At 35.5% G+C, this 18,544-nt stretch overlaps 2 protein-coding genes across 4 annotated transcripts; one reads left to right on the top strand and one right to left on the bottom strand.

Moving 5' to 3' along the window:
• Positions 1-554: 554 nt before the first annotated feature.
• On the bottom strand, positions 555-10,729 carry ube2g2 (ubiquitin-conjugating enzyme E2G 2 (UBC7 homolog, yeast)). 2 transcript variants are annotated; one of them, XM_026257698.1, is made up of 6 exons: positions 10,636-10,729; positions 9,009-9,044; positions 8,811-8,856; positions 6,133-6,251; positions 3,346-3,486; positions 555-1,452 (listed from the first exon to the last, which is right to left on the bottom strand). In XM_026257698.1, coding segments are annotated over exons 3-6 (375 nt in total). In that variant the 5' UTR covers positions 8,813-8,856; positions 9,009-9,044; positions 10,636-10,729; the 3' UTR covers positions 555-1,339. The 2 variants fall into 2 exon arrangements, with proteins under 2 accessions (XP_026113483.1, XP_026113476.1); XM_026257691.1 differs by lacking the exon at positions 10,636-10,729 and adding an exon at positions 9,408-9,577.
• On the top strand, positions 10,331-14,982 carry cep20 (centrosomal protein 20). Of its 2 annotated transcripts, none has more exons than XM_026257711.1 (5): positions 10,331-10,445; positions 10,672-10,869; positions 11,010-11,094; positions 11,585-11,721; positions 14,447-14,982. In XM_026257711.1, the coding sequence occupies exons 1-4, from the start codon at positions 10,418-10,420 to the stop codon at positions 11,712-11,714; spliced, it is 441 nt and encodes a 146-aa protein (XP_026113496.1). In that variant the 5' UTR covers positions 10,331-10,417; the 3' UTR covers positions 11,715-11,721; positions 14,447-14,982. The 2 variants fall into 2 exon arrangements, with proteins under 2 accessions (XP_026113496.1, XP_026113492.1); XM_026257707.1 differs by lacking the exon at positions 14,447-14,982 and adding an exon at positions 11,847-12,224.
• The last annotated feature ends 3,562 nt before the right edge of the window (positions 14,983-18,544 follow it).

Here is an 18,544-nt window from a genome sequence, read left to right as displayed (position 1 = left end):
TGAAAGAAAAAAATCATGCTTTCCACAAAGATAATAAGGAGCATAATTGGCTTTTTTAACATTGATAAGAGTAAATGTTTCCAGAGCACCAAATCAGTATATTAGAGTGATTTCTGAAGGATCATGTGACACTGAAGACTGGAGTAATGATGCTAAAAACACAGCTTTGCATCACAGGAATAAATTACATTATAAAATACACTAAAATTGAAAAGTTATTTTAAATTGTAAAAATATTACACAATGTTGTTTCACAAAAAAAAAAAAAAAAACCTTGCCTTGGTTAGCATTCTTCCAAATTATTACAAGCCTTTGAACAGTGTTGCATTTAAAGGGATAGGGCCTCCTCAATACACAGCCTGGATGTGAGGCATCTTCTTCTTCTTCTTGCTTTACGGCAGATCGCAGACTTACAAGTGCATTACCGCCACCCATCTCTCAAATTGACCATTTACACTCTATCCACAATCTCAATTAGGAGTGTCAATGGTCCACTAGGAATGTCAATGGTGATTTTTAATTTGTGCACATTCATATAAAAATAACTCAAAGGGTTCATAAATCACAAACATTTATTGATTTTATTGGCTTTACAATCCTTGAGAACAGATGAAAAGCAAAAAGTCAAATACAGATCTGAAAGATTTTTTAATTAAAGTAATGACGGTGTAAATCGAACCATTATTTTGGTCCATTTTTCTGCTGAAGGCTGGATGATTCCAGCTTGCTACTACTGAATCTAAAAACTTCCATAAAAGTAAAAAGTTAAACTGAAGAAAACCACTGACCTATCTGTGCATTACCAAATTTCAAAAATTTTCATATTAAATGTATTTAATTAGAACATTACATTTGCATCCATAGACATGATCTTTTCCCTTATTTCTAAAAGATCATTAATATAATCTGTAAGTGGATGTGATAGCCTCAGTCATTACAATGAAGCATACAAGTATGCATCAGTATACTGTCAGCAAACCAAAGCTGCATTCCATTTCTTAACAATAGACCAGTAACAGGCATGAAAGACAAATCGACTGCCAAAATGGCTGTGAATAACTGGTTTGTGTACTTATTCAGTAAATGATGCTTGGCTCTCTTTTAGAACACTCTCCAGTGAATGTATAACGCTTTGCCTTCTTCATCAAAAACCATTTATCCAACACATTCACCCAATCACAGGAGAGGGGAGGACTGGGAAGAGAGTATGAAAGCCTGGATGGGAATAAAGTGCTCACACTGGTGGAGGTAGGGGGTAGTACACTACAACACTCTTCTCTTCTGTGGGGAGTTTGATTCTTGTAAACGTCAATCCTCACTGTCCTGGAGTCTGAGAGTGTCAGAGGCCCAGAGATCTGCGCACGATCTGCTTAGCTAGGCGGTTGAACTGCTCTCTGTCCTCACGCCACATCTTTGAGGCGTCCACATTTGCTCCGCTCTCATCATTGGGCTCTGTTGGAGTAGATGATATTCACAATTATTTAAGGACAAGCACTGATAGGATGTAAATACAAAAAAAAGGAATAAAACATTCAAAATCGAGTATTTACTACCCCACTAGTTCTCTAAAATGTCTCACTAATGCCGCGTTTCCACCAAAATTACCCAGAACAATTGTACCAGGAACTTTTTCCCCCAGGAACTATTTTCCCCCCAGATCTGTTGCTTTCTGCGTTTCCACCACATACTAAAGTACCGGGAAGATTAGGAAAATAGTCTTCTCAATACAAAGTATGCTGATTTTGGACTAGCATCCTCGGTAGTTCGGACTTCACGCATTTGACCTGGGAGTGTGATGTCCATGACGACGCAAATCCGGTAATTCTGCAAAGAGTATATATTTACAATATATACTGTAAATTTACAATAAAACGAAATAGGATATCAAATACCACTGCCTCCTTTCGTTTTCATTTGAACATAATAATAGCTGCAGAAATGTAGGGAAATGTGTATATATAAAGCCATTACAATGAAACAAAATATTATTTAAAAAAAATTTTTTCATTTTAACATATAGATAAATTGAATACAAACCAAAGATTACCTGTTATTATATTATATGTTTAACCACTAAAGAGACATCAGAGCCAGCGGAACATATCAGAAGGAATAGCCGTGGTGAGGCTGCTCTCGGCGGATACATAAGCACTGAGCTCCCGCTGAACGTGTGGAGCTGACCGCCTCCGAAATCAGTGAAACTCATTTTTAAATACGAGCTGTCTTTATGAATAAACCGCAGATTTGAGTTTTAAACAACTACATTCTCGCCTGAAATACTTTTTAAAACTTTTGAAATTACATTTCGTGACACAATAACAGTAATATTTTGAAAATGATCCGAATAAATTGTGGTTGAAATCACAATGCTGCGTGAACTCAACCAATCAGCATGTTTAGTGCCCAAGTCCCGCCCCCAAAAGTTCAGCAGCTTTGAAAAAAGTACTACCTCGCCAGCAGGTAAACTTTATTTAGTTCCTGGGGAGGAAACACACAGAGTACCAGCCCAAAGTTCCTAGTTCCTGGGTAAAGTTCCAGTCGTGGCTTAAGCGCGTTTCCCTTAGCCTTCTAACTGCGCAAACTGAAACTGTGAATTGAAAATCACAGCAAAAACATCCATATATTGCAAAAAAAACCCTATGCTCACATGAGGTGGTTTTTCAGGCAATTCGAAAAAAGGAATTATCGCAAAACTGTAAAGGAAATATTTGACATTGATCGCGGCTACTCTAGTGCTTGTGTTGACATATTGCAGAGGTGGCTCTACGTGCTGCTTTGCTAAAAAAATACAGGTCTACATCTTCATTGATTAAAAATAATGGCTAGTGCAGTGGCTGCGGTATGCATAAACCTACCAACATCGTCGTCATGACGTTTTAGTCACATAATATCGGTTAACGGAAACGTCGTCATTTCACCATTTGTTTTTATCGACATAAATATCGTACATTTTTTTGGAAAATCTGTAATGGAAAGGCACCTACTCTCACAGTGATCAGAATCAATACTATTTTTGTTAAAAAGAAAAACTAAATTTTAGGCCAAATGTGGAATAACAAGAGGATGGGTAAATGATGTTAATGTCATGGTGATAAAGGGAATCAGTCATGACTGTCTTTACTTCTGCCATGCTGGGTAAGATTTATCTCTTTTTCCGTATTTATACACATTTATATGTTTAGAAATTTGGGTATAGGGAAGTTTTTTTTTTTTTTAAAAGAAGCATCTTTTGCTTACAAAGTATGCATTTATTTGATAAGAATGATCAATAATTGTAATATTATTAAAGTTTAAAATGCCTGTTATTGGTTTTAATGTTTTACAATGTAATTAATGGTGACTAACCAGCGAGCATGCTGACCACAGACAGCAGGATCTTCTCCACGCTCTGCACAGGACTCCATCTCTCAGCACTGCTCTCATAGCCCATGGGGTCATCACCAGGAGCGTGCAGGATTGAGATACACACACGGCCGTCTGGGTAGACTGCAGAAAACACACCAAACACACCATAAAGTTTATAAAGTTCTGCAATAGTTCTGTTCATTCCTGTTTTTCTTGTTATTTATCCTCTAAACATCTTTACAGTCTTCATTCCCAGTAGACTGAATACACTGAATGAACTTTCAATTTGATTATATCAGCATTTTGTACACTTTTTTTTATATTAAGGTTGGGAACGGACTGGCTGCTTCAGTTCACTGCATGTCATCCCATAGACTGAACTACTCTACCAATTAGCTAAAAAGGCCAAAATTGGATTAAAAGCAGTTGAATTAAAAACAGTTGAAACTGCAATAAAGAACAGATGTTAGGATCCTTAAAGGATCAAAATGAACATACGGATTAATCCACTAAATCAATGAATCAATTAAAGTGTTAGTTCCATGAGCACTGACCCGTGATTGGTTTCCCTTCTAAAGACGCACAAAGCAATCAAGTAATACTTTGGAAGAGTGAACGTAAGGGACACAAGTTTATTAACCCTGGATCAGGGCTGAATGAATCCACCCCCACACGGTATCACGGCTGATGTTATCTCCTCATTCTCTCCACAGCTGAGGACAGTGATCAGATTCTGAGCCGTTCAGCTCTGATAACCGCCTCCAGAGCCCCGGCACCATCAGAGGACTGTAGGCTGGGCTGCTGCTATCTGTGGCCTGCAGGAAGACCTTTATCTGGGCCCACTTCCCTGAACTCTGTGTCCAAACATCCATCAATGGGACCACAGGAAATGCCCCGGCCATAAAGACACTTTAGGACTACGATTCTTAAGTCTATGCTTGTCTATATCAGATTCGGAGGACTGTAAATGCATTAGAAAAGTTCTGTTCTGGCTCCTGGAGGCACTTCTAAAACTGCAAATCATAAAGTGGATAGTTTTGCCTACACAGTGATTGTTAAATAGCCAATATATGCACAGGAAAGCTTATACAATATATTACATGAGAGATCTGTGATTGCATGTTTATGCCTTACCACTAAAATAAAAATCATAAAAAATGATCAGTAATATTGTGATATGATATTAAAATTTGTATGTTTTCTATTTTCATATATTTTAATATGCAACTTATTCTGGTGACACAAAGCTGGATTTCTAGCATTGTTAATCAAGTCTTCAGTGTCACATGATCCTTTAGAAATCATTCTAAAATTAAACTTGGTGACCAGGAAACATTTGTTATTATCAATGTTGAAAACTGTTTTAGCATTTGTTGATTCATGATTATTTATTGTTATTATTATTGTTATTATTATTATGTATTTATTATACAGCATTTATTTAAAATAAATCTCTGTAATAAATGTACAAGTCTTCACTGTCACTTTGAATCAATTTAATATATCCTTGCTGAATGACAAGTATTAAAAAATATTCAGATTTTGTATATATACCTATTCAGACAAAGAAACACCGAAAACAGAACAACAGACAGCAGAATGGAGTGATTATAGATTAAGGTTGTTTACGTAGGATATTTAGCAATGAATATAATGTGAAACATTCAGTATCAACCCCTGTACAGCTGTTTTGATTGAGAGCGCAGCGGTGGAGATGCGCGAGCTTGTCGAGTAAATATACATTTCATCACTTGAAAGTATTGGGTCGGATATGTCAAAAACAAGTAAGTAAAACAATGCACAAGTTACTTAACGGTAGGTAGGGAGAGAGAGAGAGAGAGCATTCACTATAAACATCATTTATTTTCAACTTTAGGCATACATGATTTTCTGGCGAAAGTGAATCTAGCAGCCTGTGTTTAATGCGCTCGGCAGTACGTTACTACTGTCCCTCTCATTCTAAACCAGTACAAATACATACATGCACTGCGTGTGTATGCTTGCTTGAGTGTTTCTGCATTTAGACTTGCCCTGCACATGTTGCAGTTCACTGTATTTCCTTTTCAAAGTGCTTCCAATGATATTTCAAGCAATTAAAAACCATCATGGTGGACAGTGCACATCTGAAGTGTCTCTGCAGGAAATAATGTATTATTGGCTCTAAGATATCGGCCAAATTCTCTTATCGGTTCGATAAAAGAAAAATTAACATTAATTGGCCAATACCAATATGGTGGCCAATATATCGTGCATCCCTATATAGATATAGGGATGCACGATATGTTAATTTTTGTTATATATATATATATATATATATATATATATATATATATATATATATATATATATACACATACACACACACATATTAAAAATAAAAAATAGTGAAGCTGCACTATCAATTCCACCTGTAAGCAAAACATCATAAAGGCTGACGAAAACACTGTACTATAAACTATATCTGTTCTCCAATTACTTTAATAATTAATTAAGTAATTAAGAAAATAATTTCTAAATATGAATATTTTTCAATAAAATAACTGCATCAAGAAAAATTCAATTATACTGATTAAAAATCAAATTAAAGTACATCATACTGATCTATCATTCATGCATATTTTTTGCTTTTATTTAAAAAAAATGAATGCATCCGTTTTATTTTATGATATTTTTTTTTATATAAAGCACTTTGAATTACTATTGTGTATGAAATGTGCTGTATAAAAAAAAAAAAAGTCACTAAAGCTCACATATACTGTGTATATGCTGAATGCGTGTTATACCCACTGTTCGGATGAAACATGTCACAGGTGAACTTCATCTTGGGAGGGCTGAGAGGGTAGTCTGAAGGGAAACTGAGGATGGCAGGAAACACACCGCCCTCAAAACATGTGTCCTCTGGTCCCCTAAAACAAGAAAGCAAGAAAAAATACCAAAAAAACATTAGCATACAACATAGTAAATCATTTTGTGCATTGTAATGAATCTCTGTGCTGCAACAAAAAGCAAAAACAGAAGCAAAGAATGAAGCATTTCAGAAGAGACCCACAATCGCCCTAAGAAAGGGCTATAAGTAGATATCTGCATAAGCTATTGATGTATTACCCACAAATCCTAAGCATTAAGTAGAGTTTTATTACAACATTTGTAAAAAAAAACATTAAAGACATACATCATGATTCACTGCAATCATTTGTATAGAATATAATGAAAATCTTTAGCATCAGGAATTAAATGAACCCACATGGGGGTTGCAGAGGAAGTTTCTCAGACATGCAAATAACTTCTCAAAGTAAATACCTTTATTATACACAAACTTCAGTTGAACTTCATCTTTTGCTCTGATATAAGAGGCAAGTTAAACCATTAACCGCCTTCAGCGTATCAACTAAAACTCCAAAACCCCCTTTACACTTCATCTTAATCATAAAATCACACAATGTCATAAATCACAGAAATTCATCCAGCACTGACAGCGGTGGCAAAACTTCATGGAATCATTCTCAAAGGACCATTTAACATGCAAATCTCTTTCTGTTTACTTACCATATCCAGCTGTCAATCAAACACTGTTTCTATGGGCAGATATTGATCGATAATCACGATGAGCAGCGCATCAAACGAGCACACTTCCGTATCTGTGGAACAGCTGTCAGGGGGTTGCTTGGGACACTGTTCCTTATTTTGCTTGGCACTTGGTTTCACTTAAAAACTTATCGCTCAAAACCACTGATCAAACCATCAGTTTGGTTTACCGGAGGACAGTCTTATCCAAAATTAAAATCAGTTATCATCACTTAATGTCCCTTTAAATGCTAGTAAATGAACAGCTGTGCATGCGATGAATGAAAAGAAGCCCCGGGCAAAAACTGATTCCAGAACTGTAAAAAGTGACATCAAAAACGCCCCTGTAAAAAAGAAGTTCCTTTTTAAACGATAAAGATTGTTGTATTCATATGTACTGTATAGGATAGCATAATGTACAGGTTTTGTGTCTTTACAGATAACATTTGTGACTTATATTAGTTATAACTGTTCATTATGGAGTCATCTCACAATTAAATTTGCAGATTAAAAACATAAAGAGAAAATGCAAGAAACTCTGAAACCACTTAAGTGCTATTACTTGCCTAAATAACAGGACATTTCCCCCCGCAGACAACAAAATAAAAAAATCTCACTAAATATCACCGAAACCTCAAGTGGGACAGAACACCCTAGCAACCCCATAGCATCACCTTAGCATTTGGGACTACTCATATTTTACTCAGAAATAGTTCAAATCCATTTTATAGTATAATTTTTATTTTTAGTATATATATTGTTTTCTCCAACATGTTATTAACTGTGTCCATTTTAGTATATTCTTTTTTATTTCTTTAATATGTTATTATCTGTGTCCAATCTTTAAAGATAAACTAAAATGAATAATAATAATAATAATAATAATAATAATAATAAAGTTTTATTGTTACTCTCTCTGATGGATCTCACCAGACATGGCAGATAAAAGCAGCTTGAACTGAATCATTTTAACATCAAGAAACACATTTTCTCATCCATATTGAGCTCTATTTTATGGAAGCTTGTTTCTGCCACGTTAAAAAAAAATCTATAATAATAATATATGGGGGGGGGGGGGGGGGGGTTGGCGCAGTGGATAAGACACATGTCTTTGGTGTGACAGACCCGGGTTCGAATCCACTGTGAGACACCAATGTGTTCCTGACCAAGACACTTAACATATAGTTGCTCCAGAGGCGTGCGACCTCTGACATATATAGCAAATGTAAGTCGCTTTGGATAAAAGCATCAGCTAAATGAATTAATGTCAATTTAAATGTAAATGTAATAATATTATTTAGACACTTAATATCTTTCAGTCTATTCTGTAGCAATTCTGACTTCAAATTTCATAATTCTGAGAACTGAAATATAAACTCAAAATAACTCTATGAAGTAAAAATCATGTTTTTTTATATATTCCTTAGTGGATAAAAAAAAAACAGAATAGAAGAGAACAGCGAGATACAAACTCAGAATTTTGAGAGAGTCAGAATCGTGAGACACAACCTCAGAACTCAAGATTTTACTCAAAATTCAAAAGACAGAAAAGGTCACAATTACCTAAAAAATAAAAGTCAGAATTGTGAGACATAAACTTGCAATTTTGAGGAAACAGTCAGAATTGTGATTTTTTTATTTTCAAAAATAAATAAATTAAAATAAAGAAAGAAAAAAATTAATTGTGCAAATGAAAACTAAATTCTCAGAAAAAAGTTAGAATTGTGAGATGTAAACTCAGAATTCAGACTTTCTGCAAGAAAAATATCTCAGTTGTGAGATAAAAAGGAAAATTTACATAATTTATTAATTCATTTATTAAATCCTGTGGTGGAATAAATAAAAGAAGAGAAAAAAAACACTAAACAAAATCATCTTTACAGTCTATAGACAATACTTACATTATCAGAGCCTCCCACTCAAAGAAATTTTCTTCATTTACAGGACCTGTAGGAAAGAAATGAGTCTCATTAACTTATTATTTTATTATAAAAATCTATTTATCTATTAAACAAATAAAACTGATTTTTTTTTTTTTTTTAAGAATCTACTGTAAAAGCAGGTCAATGGAGCAGTTCAGTAAATGCCCTAATTCTTACCTGCTACAATCCCTTCTGGAGGGTTGAGGGTTAGTTCTGGAAAGAAAGAAAGAAATGCGTTGAGCTATCTGTATCCATACAATTCAACAGGAAATATATCTATGAAAAGACAACCATCGCACACTTGCAGTACGCGATTAACGTTAGAGAAATGAAGTTTGAACGCGAATTAGGAGTCACACGCTCAGTGTGTTTCAGGATACTTAAGGAGGTTACTGCTAATATATTAACTGAAATCATTTCAATGATGGATGTTGTCAGCATATGTTGACGAAGTTCTGGAAGTATCTACAGCTGCCAAACTGTAGCTAACGTTACCAAAACAGTGTGACGTAACGTTATCCACCCTTCGCCAGCACTGCGCTGCATTAGTGTAAGTTAATCAATGACATGACTTACGTTTGTATTCAGCCATGAGTCTTTTTAAAGCTGTTCCAGCCATTTTAAAGCCTAGTCTAGAAAGTTGTTGTTTTGGGACGAAGGTTGACGACAACTGACACGGTGAGAAATCTTGTTCTTCCGGGACAAATGCGAGCAAAGAATTTCGAGCGCAGGAGATTTTCTACTCGACGTTTACTTTCGCAATCCGCATGATGTCACGTGGTCCTTTGTTTTTGTTTTTTCCGATTGTAGCTTTTCACTCGATATTTCAGCACTTAAAGCAGCTGAAAAGGGAACGCCCTTAAACTCTCTAAAATAATTGTATTAAATACACACACACACATTTATTTATTAATTTACTTCTGCTTCCCCTTTATCTCATTATTAATGTTATATGAATGAAATATATTTATTTAATATTAATAAGAGGTGTATTTAATGTTGAACTTTTGTACTTACTGTATTTAGTAATGAATTCTTAAAATATGTATATATTGATTTATTTAACTTCTCTCTCTTTATGTAGGCTATTCTGCTTGAAATTAGTTTGTTTGTGTTTAACAGTTATAATGCCTGTTTATTATTTAAAGGAGTTTAATGTTTTTTAATTAAACATTAGTAATTATTTATTATCATAATTATTATTAATAATTATTGTTCAGTTTATTTCGCTTTAAAGAATCTATTATTATTATTTTAGTTCATTCTTTAAATGCAGCTGAAAAGGAATGTCCTAATACGCTCTAAATTATTTGCACAATATATAATTAATACATATATTAACTGTATTGAATATGTATCATATGTAATCATTTAATAATTCTGTATTCCGTTTTAAAATATTTATTTCTATTCCCCTTTTATCTATTTATGAATGCTAACATTTTATTATTTTTTAAATGCTGAATAATACAAAATAAATAATAAACTAACGTGCACTTCCGCTTGGAGTGGAATGGCTAAGCTTTACGCAGAAAGAGCCACAGTGACCTCTAGTGGAAGCGTCTGAGAAGTGCGATTCTGTTTCAATGGCAACCGTCACAGAGTTGAAAAGCGGTGAGCTAATACTCCTAAACTGTCATAATGCACCATATCGTTGTTCTAACGTGATGTTTTTTTGCGTGTTTGTTTAATAACATATCTTCAGTCTTAATGTTTGTTATCAATGTTGTTAGATGCTTAAATGTAACCCTCAAATCTCTCCACAGTTGTGGATGCTATAGCTGTGCAAGTTAGCCCAACTCACTTTCTCTCTCTGACTTTCAAATGCGTGATCTTGTAGCTTTGCGAGAGACGCTGGAGGCCCGTGGGGTCCTGGGGCAGCTGAAGGCGAGGATCCGGGCGGAGGTGTTCAGCGCGCTGGACGACGAGAGCACGCCGCGGCCGCCACTGTCCCACGAGAACCTGCTGATCAATGAACTGATCCGAGAATACCTGCAGTTCAACAAGTATCAGTACACCGCCTCGGTGCTGACCGCGGGTGAGCGCGTGAGCCCTGCAGGAGGACCATACGCACGGTCACTCTGTCCTAGCACTCTGTTACACCTCACAACTCAAACACATTCTAAAAACAAACTTGTGAAGGTTAATCTTTTCTTTTTTTAAAACAATGTATCTCAGAATCAGGTCAGCCTGAAGTTCCCCTAGATCGGGAGTTCGTGGCCAATGAGCTCAATGTCACAGAGGATTCAAGTGTCAAAGCAGTGTAAGTATGATTTGTAAGTAAAACTTGAATAGAGCACCTTCTAAAACAGTGTTTACAAAGTTTATAATAGATGACACTGAACATGTAAGTACAAGGCACAACAATAAATATGGTCCAGGGTCACTGTGAGGGAATCTGGGGCCTGTTTACACTGAACTAACACTTATGAATACTATATCAAATATTCTAACTATTATATTATAGTAGTCAACATTTGAAGTTGATCAAAAAAGCTCATGAAAGTTGTCTTAAGACAGGAAAGCATTTCGTTTCATTGCATTATCTGTTCTAAACCTCTGTTCGTTGCATATTAAAGGAACAGTTCAACAACAACAACAACAAAATCTGTCATCGTTTAATCAGCTTTGACCATTTTTTTTTTAAATGTCAAACATAAAAAGAGATATGAGAATGTCCTAGAAGCTCTTTTGACCAGTGGCTTTCACACTTTATTTTTGGTTAACCATTCCTTTATGCTTTTATGTTTTAGGCCATTGTTGTATGGATTGCTCCATCATTTCCTTAGCAGTAAGGAAGAGCACACAGGAAAACTCTTCCTAAGAGGCTCAGCAACAGTGCCTTCACAAGAACCTCATGGCCATCGTAGTGCAGAGTCATAAAACTGAGGTAAGAGAGGGCTCGAGTTGGCTTTGTTTCTATATTTTGATATAATGTAAAGATTAACAAATGTAATTTTTAGTTTCATAAGCCTGAGAAACATTGCATCCCATTCTGCTGTTTGTTGTTTCCAGCTTTGCAGTCATTCGGGAAGCAACACACAAGAGGAAGTCATATGATCACAATTAAAACAATTAGCCATTAAAGAGGACAAAATATTCTGTTCGGCTTACTCCAGTTGTAGATGTTGAATGTATTATATATTTTTTTTACTTTTAAATGTTGTTGTTTTTTTGTACTTACAGTACTAGTTTTATGATTAAAAACATTGTGGTTGTTCAGTTTATAGCTACTCAGCTTTGAAAACAATGCAGCATTTTACAATATATTCATATTTATCATATTTTTTTTTATTTGACATCCAGTTAACTGATTTTGAATCTGATGTTTGTATCATCTTCTTTTAAAAGCTGTTATATGGAATATTAAATTTACTTTTACTGGTAAAAAAAGCAGCAGCATTATTTTTATTTCATTTTTGTACACCTTATTTTTTATTGTAAAAAAAAAAAAATAAGCATGTAAATTAATTTGTGCAGTCTAAATTGAAAATGTTCAGCTAATCATAAGATAAATGCTTCGATTGTTCATTTTAAATTGCAAAATTTCCACACACAAAAAGCCTGGATTGTTGGCTAGCTTCTAAAATAAGTCTTTCTGGTAAAAAAAAAAAAAAGTGTTATCATCAACAGATAGATAATGTGAAACAATTTGAACAAATATGAGCAGATAAATATTTGCTTGCTCTCCTGCTGCTAAGCTGGAACCACGTTCCACCGAGGACAAATATATCCAAACACATATGACCCTCTAAAGTAGTGTGCATGTACTCAGGATTTTTATGAGAATTCAATGTGCACAAAGATAAATTATAGATAACAAACATTTAGTTTTTCTATAGTAATGATTTAACTCCGTATACATGTAATTGCCTGTTTTCGAATGTCCATGTCTTGTGCCTGTGACACTGTAAGTGGATTCATATGTACCTTGTAGTGAGATTTTGTCTAGTAAGGTGATGTTCTCTCATACTAATGTAGGCAAATCGTTATGCTCCAGTTACTCTGAACGGCTTCAGTAGAAATGAGTTTTTGGATGAGTCTCAGGAGACTATCTACCCTGAACAGCCTGTGCTTCACTTATTCTCATTAATCTAGCACATATTTCCCATTCGCTCCTTCCGTTCTCCTTCAGACACACTGTCAGGACTAATTCCTGAGATACTGCTCTTCCACTAAGACTACAACAAAGTATTCCTACTGAAGCCAAACTCTGGTCCAAATAGGAGTATTATAATTCCTTTCCTACATTTTATTGTTTATCAGTTGCTGAAAATAAAGAACTGTTTACCCAGAGCTAAGAAGTGCTGTTTACCAGACTATTGTCACTGAATTTTTCTGTCTATAGAAAGTCAATGTTGTAAAAAGTTGGACTGCAATGCACACTATAAATTATATGTCCTTTAAAAAGTTATTTATTTAAAATAGAATCATATGTGATGTCATGCAGGAACTTCTGCTTAGTGCTGCGTTCGACACTATCGACCACAACATTCTCTTTAATAGAACTAGAAAACTTTGCTGGCATTAATGGAAGTGCATTAGCATGGTTCAAATCATACTTATCTGACCACCATCATTTCGTTGCATTAAATGAAGGGGTATCATATCGATCACAAGTGCAGGATGGAGTACCTCAAGGCTCAGTACTAGTGCCATTACTTTTCACACTTTACATGTTACCCTTGGGAGATATCATCAGCAAGCATGGTGTCAGCTTTCACTGTTATGCTGATGATAGTCAGCTCTATATTTCTTCGAGGCCCGGAGAAACATAACAATTTGAAAATTTTACAGAATGCAAAGTTGATATAAAAACCTGGATGAGAAGTAATTTCTTACTGCTAAATTCTGTAAAAAAAAAAAAAAAAAAACAGAGGTGTTAATTATAGGACCTAAAAACTCTGCATGTAATAACACAGAACGCTGTCTAAGACTATAGCTGTAAAATTGGGGTAATATGATCATATTTTCTTGACCTGGTAAAGATATAATTTTGTAATTGATCTATGAGCATGTCATGATCCATGATGTCAAACGCAGCACTAAGATCATGTAAAACTAGCAATGAGATGCAGCCTTGATCTGATGCAAGAAGCAAGTCATTTGTAATTTTAACAAGTGCAGTTTCTGTGCTATTGTGGGGCCTGAAACCTTGAAACCTGACTGAAAATTTTGTTTATTACTTATAAAGCTTTGAATGGTTTAGCACCTCAGTATATGAACAAGCTCTTATTGAACTATAGTCCTCCACGTCCGCTGCATTCTCAAAACTCTGGCAATTTGATAATACCTAGAATATCAAAATCAACTGTTGGCGGTAAATCCCTTTCTTATTTTGCGCCCAAACACTGGAATGACCTACCTAACATGGTTTCCGGAGGCAGACGCACTCTGTCAGTATAAATCTAGATTAAAGACCCACCTCTTTAACCTGGCTTACACATAACACACTAACACATTTCTAATATTCAAATCCATTAAAGGATTTTTAGGCTGCATTAACTAGGAAAACCGGAACCAGGAACACTTCCCATAACACACAATGTACTTGCTACATCATTAGAAGAATTGCATCTATGATAATATTAGTATGTTTCTCTCTTATTCCAAAGTCACCGTTGCCACCAAATCCACTATGTATCCAGATCAGATGGTCACTGCAGTCACCCAGATCCAGTACGTATCCAGACCAGATGGTGGATCAGCACCTAGAGAGGACTTCTACAGCCCTGAATGCCACCGGAGTCCAGGACAACTAGATGAGCCCCAGTCAATACCTTGTCTCCTAGATGACCACCGGGATAAGACCACAGGAAACAGATGATTCTGCACAATCGGAATTGAACTATTGGTTTCATCTGGTCAGAGGAGAATTGGCCCCCCGACTGAGCCTGGTTTCTCCCAAGGTTTTTTCTCCATTCTGTCACTGGAGTTTTGGTTCCTTGCTGCTGTTGCCTTTGGCTTGCTTAGTTGGGGACACTTAATTTCCAGTGATATCGTTGAATTAATTGCACAGATAATATTTAGATTGAAGTGAGCTGGATGATGACATAATTGAATTCAATAATGAACTGCCTTTTTGCATTATTGACACACTGTTTTCCAATTTTATGCTGTTCAGTTTCTTTGTTACAATCTGTATTGTTCAAAGCGCTATATAAATAAAGGCGACTTGAGTTGTATTTGTATTTTCTTTTTTACAATGTATAAGATAATTTACAGTTACCAATTAACAGGCTTTTACTGTTTGTATGTAATATTATAAACACTTTTAGAGTGCATGATGATTAAAAGGTGCACTGCATATTTGCGAGACATTTTTGTAAAAAATATAACCTCTTCTTTTTTATTATGATCACAAGTTCAGACAAGACTTGATATAGCCTGTCAGCTGTCTTCAGTATTAGTGTCTCTGACTATACAAACTTCTGTATACTATTAAACTATCAAACTATTAAACAAACATTTATGTTCCTATTTCTACAGCACCATGCAGCATGTACAGGTGCAATACTTCACACTCCTTAATTGGTGTTAGTCTTTGCCAGAATGAAAGTCTGCAGCTACTCCAAAGTTTATTGTTGGTGAGTAAACAGTCGAAAGATATCCCAATGAATGCCTATTTGTCTTAACAATGACACTGCTGTTGCACCTTATTTAGTCACTCTGTCCCAGTCTTTTGGTGTTCCCTTCTAAACACAGATTACAGCCGAGATTCCAGGCAGACCCCATTTTCCTTATATGGCACAACAGAGACCTGGTAGAGCTGTGCATCTCTGCCTCTCTCTCCCTCGCAACTTCTCACTTTCACTCTCACTATACACCCCCATCCTCCATCCGTCTCCAAGACACTCTCTCTACCTCCTTTCCTTCCCACATCCAAGAGAGTGTGATGATGACCAGTGACAGAGTCGCTTCTGCAGGCTTTGTTTTCTCCCCCATCTTTCTTTCGGACCGCAGCAAGGCCTCAGAACATACCAGCCATGGTCTTGTTCTCTGGAAACATCACAGGCTTGATTTATGGGATGCAGTCTGAGGTTGCCCTTATATAGGAAGTTCCATTAGATAGCAGGAGCCCGTTGTGGGAATGGAGGGGATGGAATGTGATGTGCGTAATGATAAGGGACCCAAAATGGATCTCAGGGGATTCGCCTCGTCCAGATGTAGTGTATGGCATGTAGTCTAGGGGATCTCCCTTTTCTCACTTGGACTGTTTCCGTTTCTTTCCTCTGTTCTGTATGTCAAGGATTCCTTGTGAATTCCTTGATATTCCTAGTCCCGTTCACTTTCACTGTATAGAAGAGAGCAGTGCGAACAAACTGCGAAACATCTTCTTCTGTGTTTCACACAAGAAATAACTTTACAGTTTTGGAATGACATGGGCATGCAAAAATAATTACAGAATTTTCATTTTTGGTTGGGCTATCCCTTTAAATCTGAAATTTTTCCGTTTTCCAGATTCTGCAACAAATGTTTGTGTTCTGCTACAAAAAAAAAAAAAAAAAAACAGTATGAATCATAAAAACATGAATGGATGCATATTTAAAACTATGATAACGTAAATAAGAATAGTTTCAAAATATTGTATGAATATAATTTAAATAATGTTAAATCAAACTCTCAGTAATCATGTAATTTCCTACAACAAAAACTTTGTACATAATAACCCTTTTTTTTTCAACAATATGAAGTGCATGTTTGAAATATTTGAGTATTTTCCCCCAATAAATCTGTTATTTTATTAAATTATGAAACTACATTGAAATTATTGTTAGGATTACAAATGACCTGCTTCTTATGTCAGACCAAGGCTGCATCACATTGCTAGTTTTACTTGATCTTAGTACCGCATTCGACACCATAGTCATGATATATTCATAGATCGATTACTAAACTAAACAGGTGTTCAAGGGCAGGCTCTAAGATGGTTTAGATTCTACCTGACCGATCGCTACAACATTGTTTATTTAAATGGGAAGTCATCTCATTTATCACCAGTAAAATATGGAGTGCCATTAGGACCTGTCCTAGGTCCTCTGCTATTTTCAATATATTGTACATGTTGCCTCTTGGTAATATTATTAGAAAATATGGGATTAGTTTCCACTGTTATGCTGATGATACTCAGCTATATATCTCAATGAGACCAGATGAAACTTCTCAATTATCTAAGCTGACAGAGTGTATTTAAAATGTATAAGATTGGATGACCAATAATTTTCTCCTATTAAATTTGGATAAGACAGAGATATTATTTATTGGACCAAAAAACAGTACACAGAATCTTGTAGATTACAATTTGCAACTAGATGGATGTACTGTTACTTCCTCTACAGTCAAAAATTTAGGGTGTTATTATAGACAGCAACTTGTTTTTTGAAAATCATATTTCCCATGTTACAAAAATAGCATTTTTCCATCTTCAAAACATTGCCAAGCTATGAAATATGTTCATGCATTCATGACCCCTAGACTGGACTATTGTAATGCACATCTAGGTGGTTGTCCTGCTTCTTCAATAAACAAGCTACAGGTAGTCCAAAAGGTAGCAGCTTATCATACAGTACTACTCCAAATTTTTTTGTCTCTACACTAGCTACCTATTAAGTTCCATATCAGTTACAAAATATTTTTATTTACCTACAAGGCCCTTAATGGTTTAGCTGCTGTGTACCTAACTAGTCTTCTACCACTCTACAATCCATCACGCTCTCTAAGGTCACAAAACTCTGGACTTTTGGTAGTACCTCGGACAGCAATGTCGACTAAAGGAGGTAGAGCTTTTTCACATTTGGCTCCTAAACTCTGGAATAGCCTTCCTCATAACCTTCGGGGTTCAGACACACTCTCTCTGTTTTTATCTAGGTTAAAGACTCATCTCTTTCACCAAGCATTCTGTTAATGCATCTCATAATGGACTGTAGTTATATCTGATCAAATGCGTATTATTATTCTTTAGCTTGGGTTAAACTAATTAATTTTACTTGGTTGGAACAGCAGCTATGCTAATTATGTCTCTATCTGTTTCTCCGTTTTGACAAAGGATGTATCTAGCTTCAGTCTGGATCCAGAACACCTGAGAAGAGATGATGCTGACCCCTCAGAGGACCTCAGAAGATGCCAACCCTGAAACAACATACAGAACTACAAAATGTTGCTATAAGTTTGACTGCATCATAATAATTGATATTAATATCATCTGTTTAAGTCTTTTATTGATTTTTCTGTACATTTCTGCCATACATACATAAACTGAGTCACCACTTATAAGCTACTACTAAATATGATTGAAACATTAATTTTCTGTAAAGTTGCTTTTCAACGATTTGTATACAATAAAATTTAATTGAAATTGAATGATATGTGTTTAGGCTATATTAGAGAAGCTCAATTGTGCCTTAAGGAAAAATACAATGCTTGATATGAAATTATGTGCACTTTATGGATCTCAGTGGCTAGTCAACTGAATCTTTGAGCAAAAACTAACAGTTATTAAATATGGAACTGTGCTTTAATGAATTCATGAATGAATATCATTGCTGTCTTCTGTCTGAGAACGCAGCGCTCGCTGTAATTAGTTGTATTCTTACAACATCTAGTGTGTTACATTGTGTTGAAACAGTACAGAACTTTTAAAAGGATGCTCGCTATAGGAGACCGTTCACCTGAACTGTCAAAACACGCTGACCAATCACACGCAGATCGACTGT

The sequence above is a fragment of the Carassius auratus genome, chromosome 6 (genome assembly GCF_003368295.1).
Source record: "Carassius auratus strain Wakin chromosome 6, ASM336829v1, whole genome shotgun sequence".
Taxonomy (NCBI): domain Eukaryota; kingdom Metazoa; phylum Chordata; class Actinopteri; order Cypriniformes; family Cyprinidae; genus Carassius; species Carassius auratus.
The sequence above is the reverse complement of the archived record's forward strand: the minus strand, read 5'-3'. Positions and strand labels throughout refer to the sequence as shown.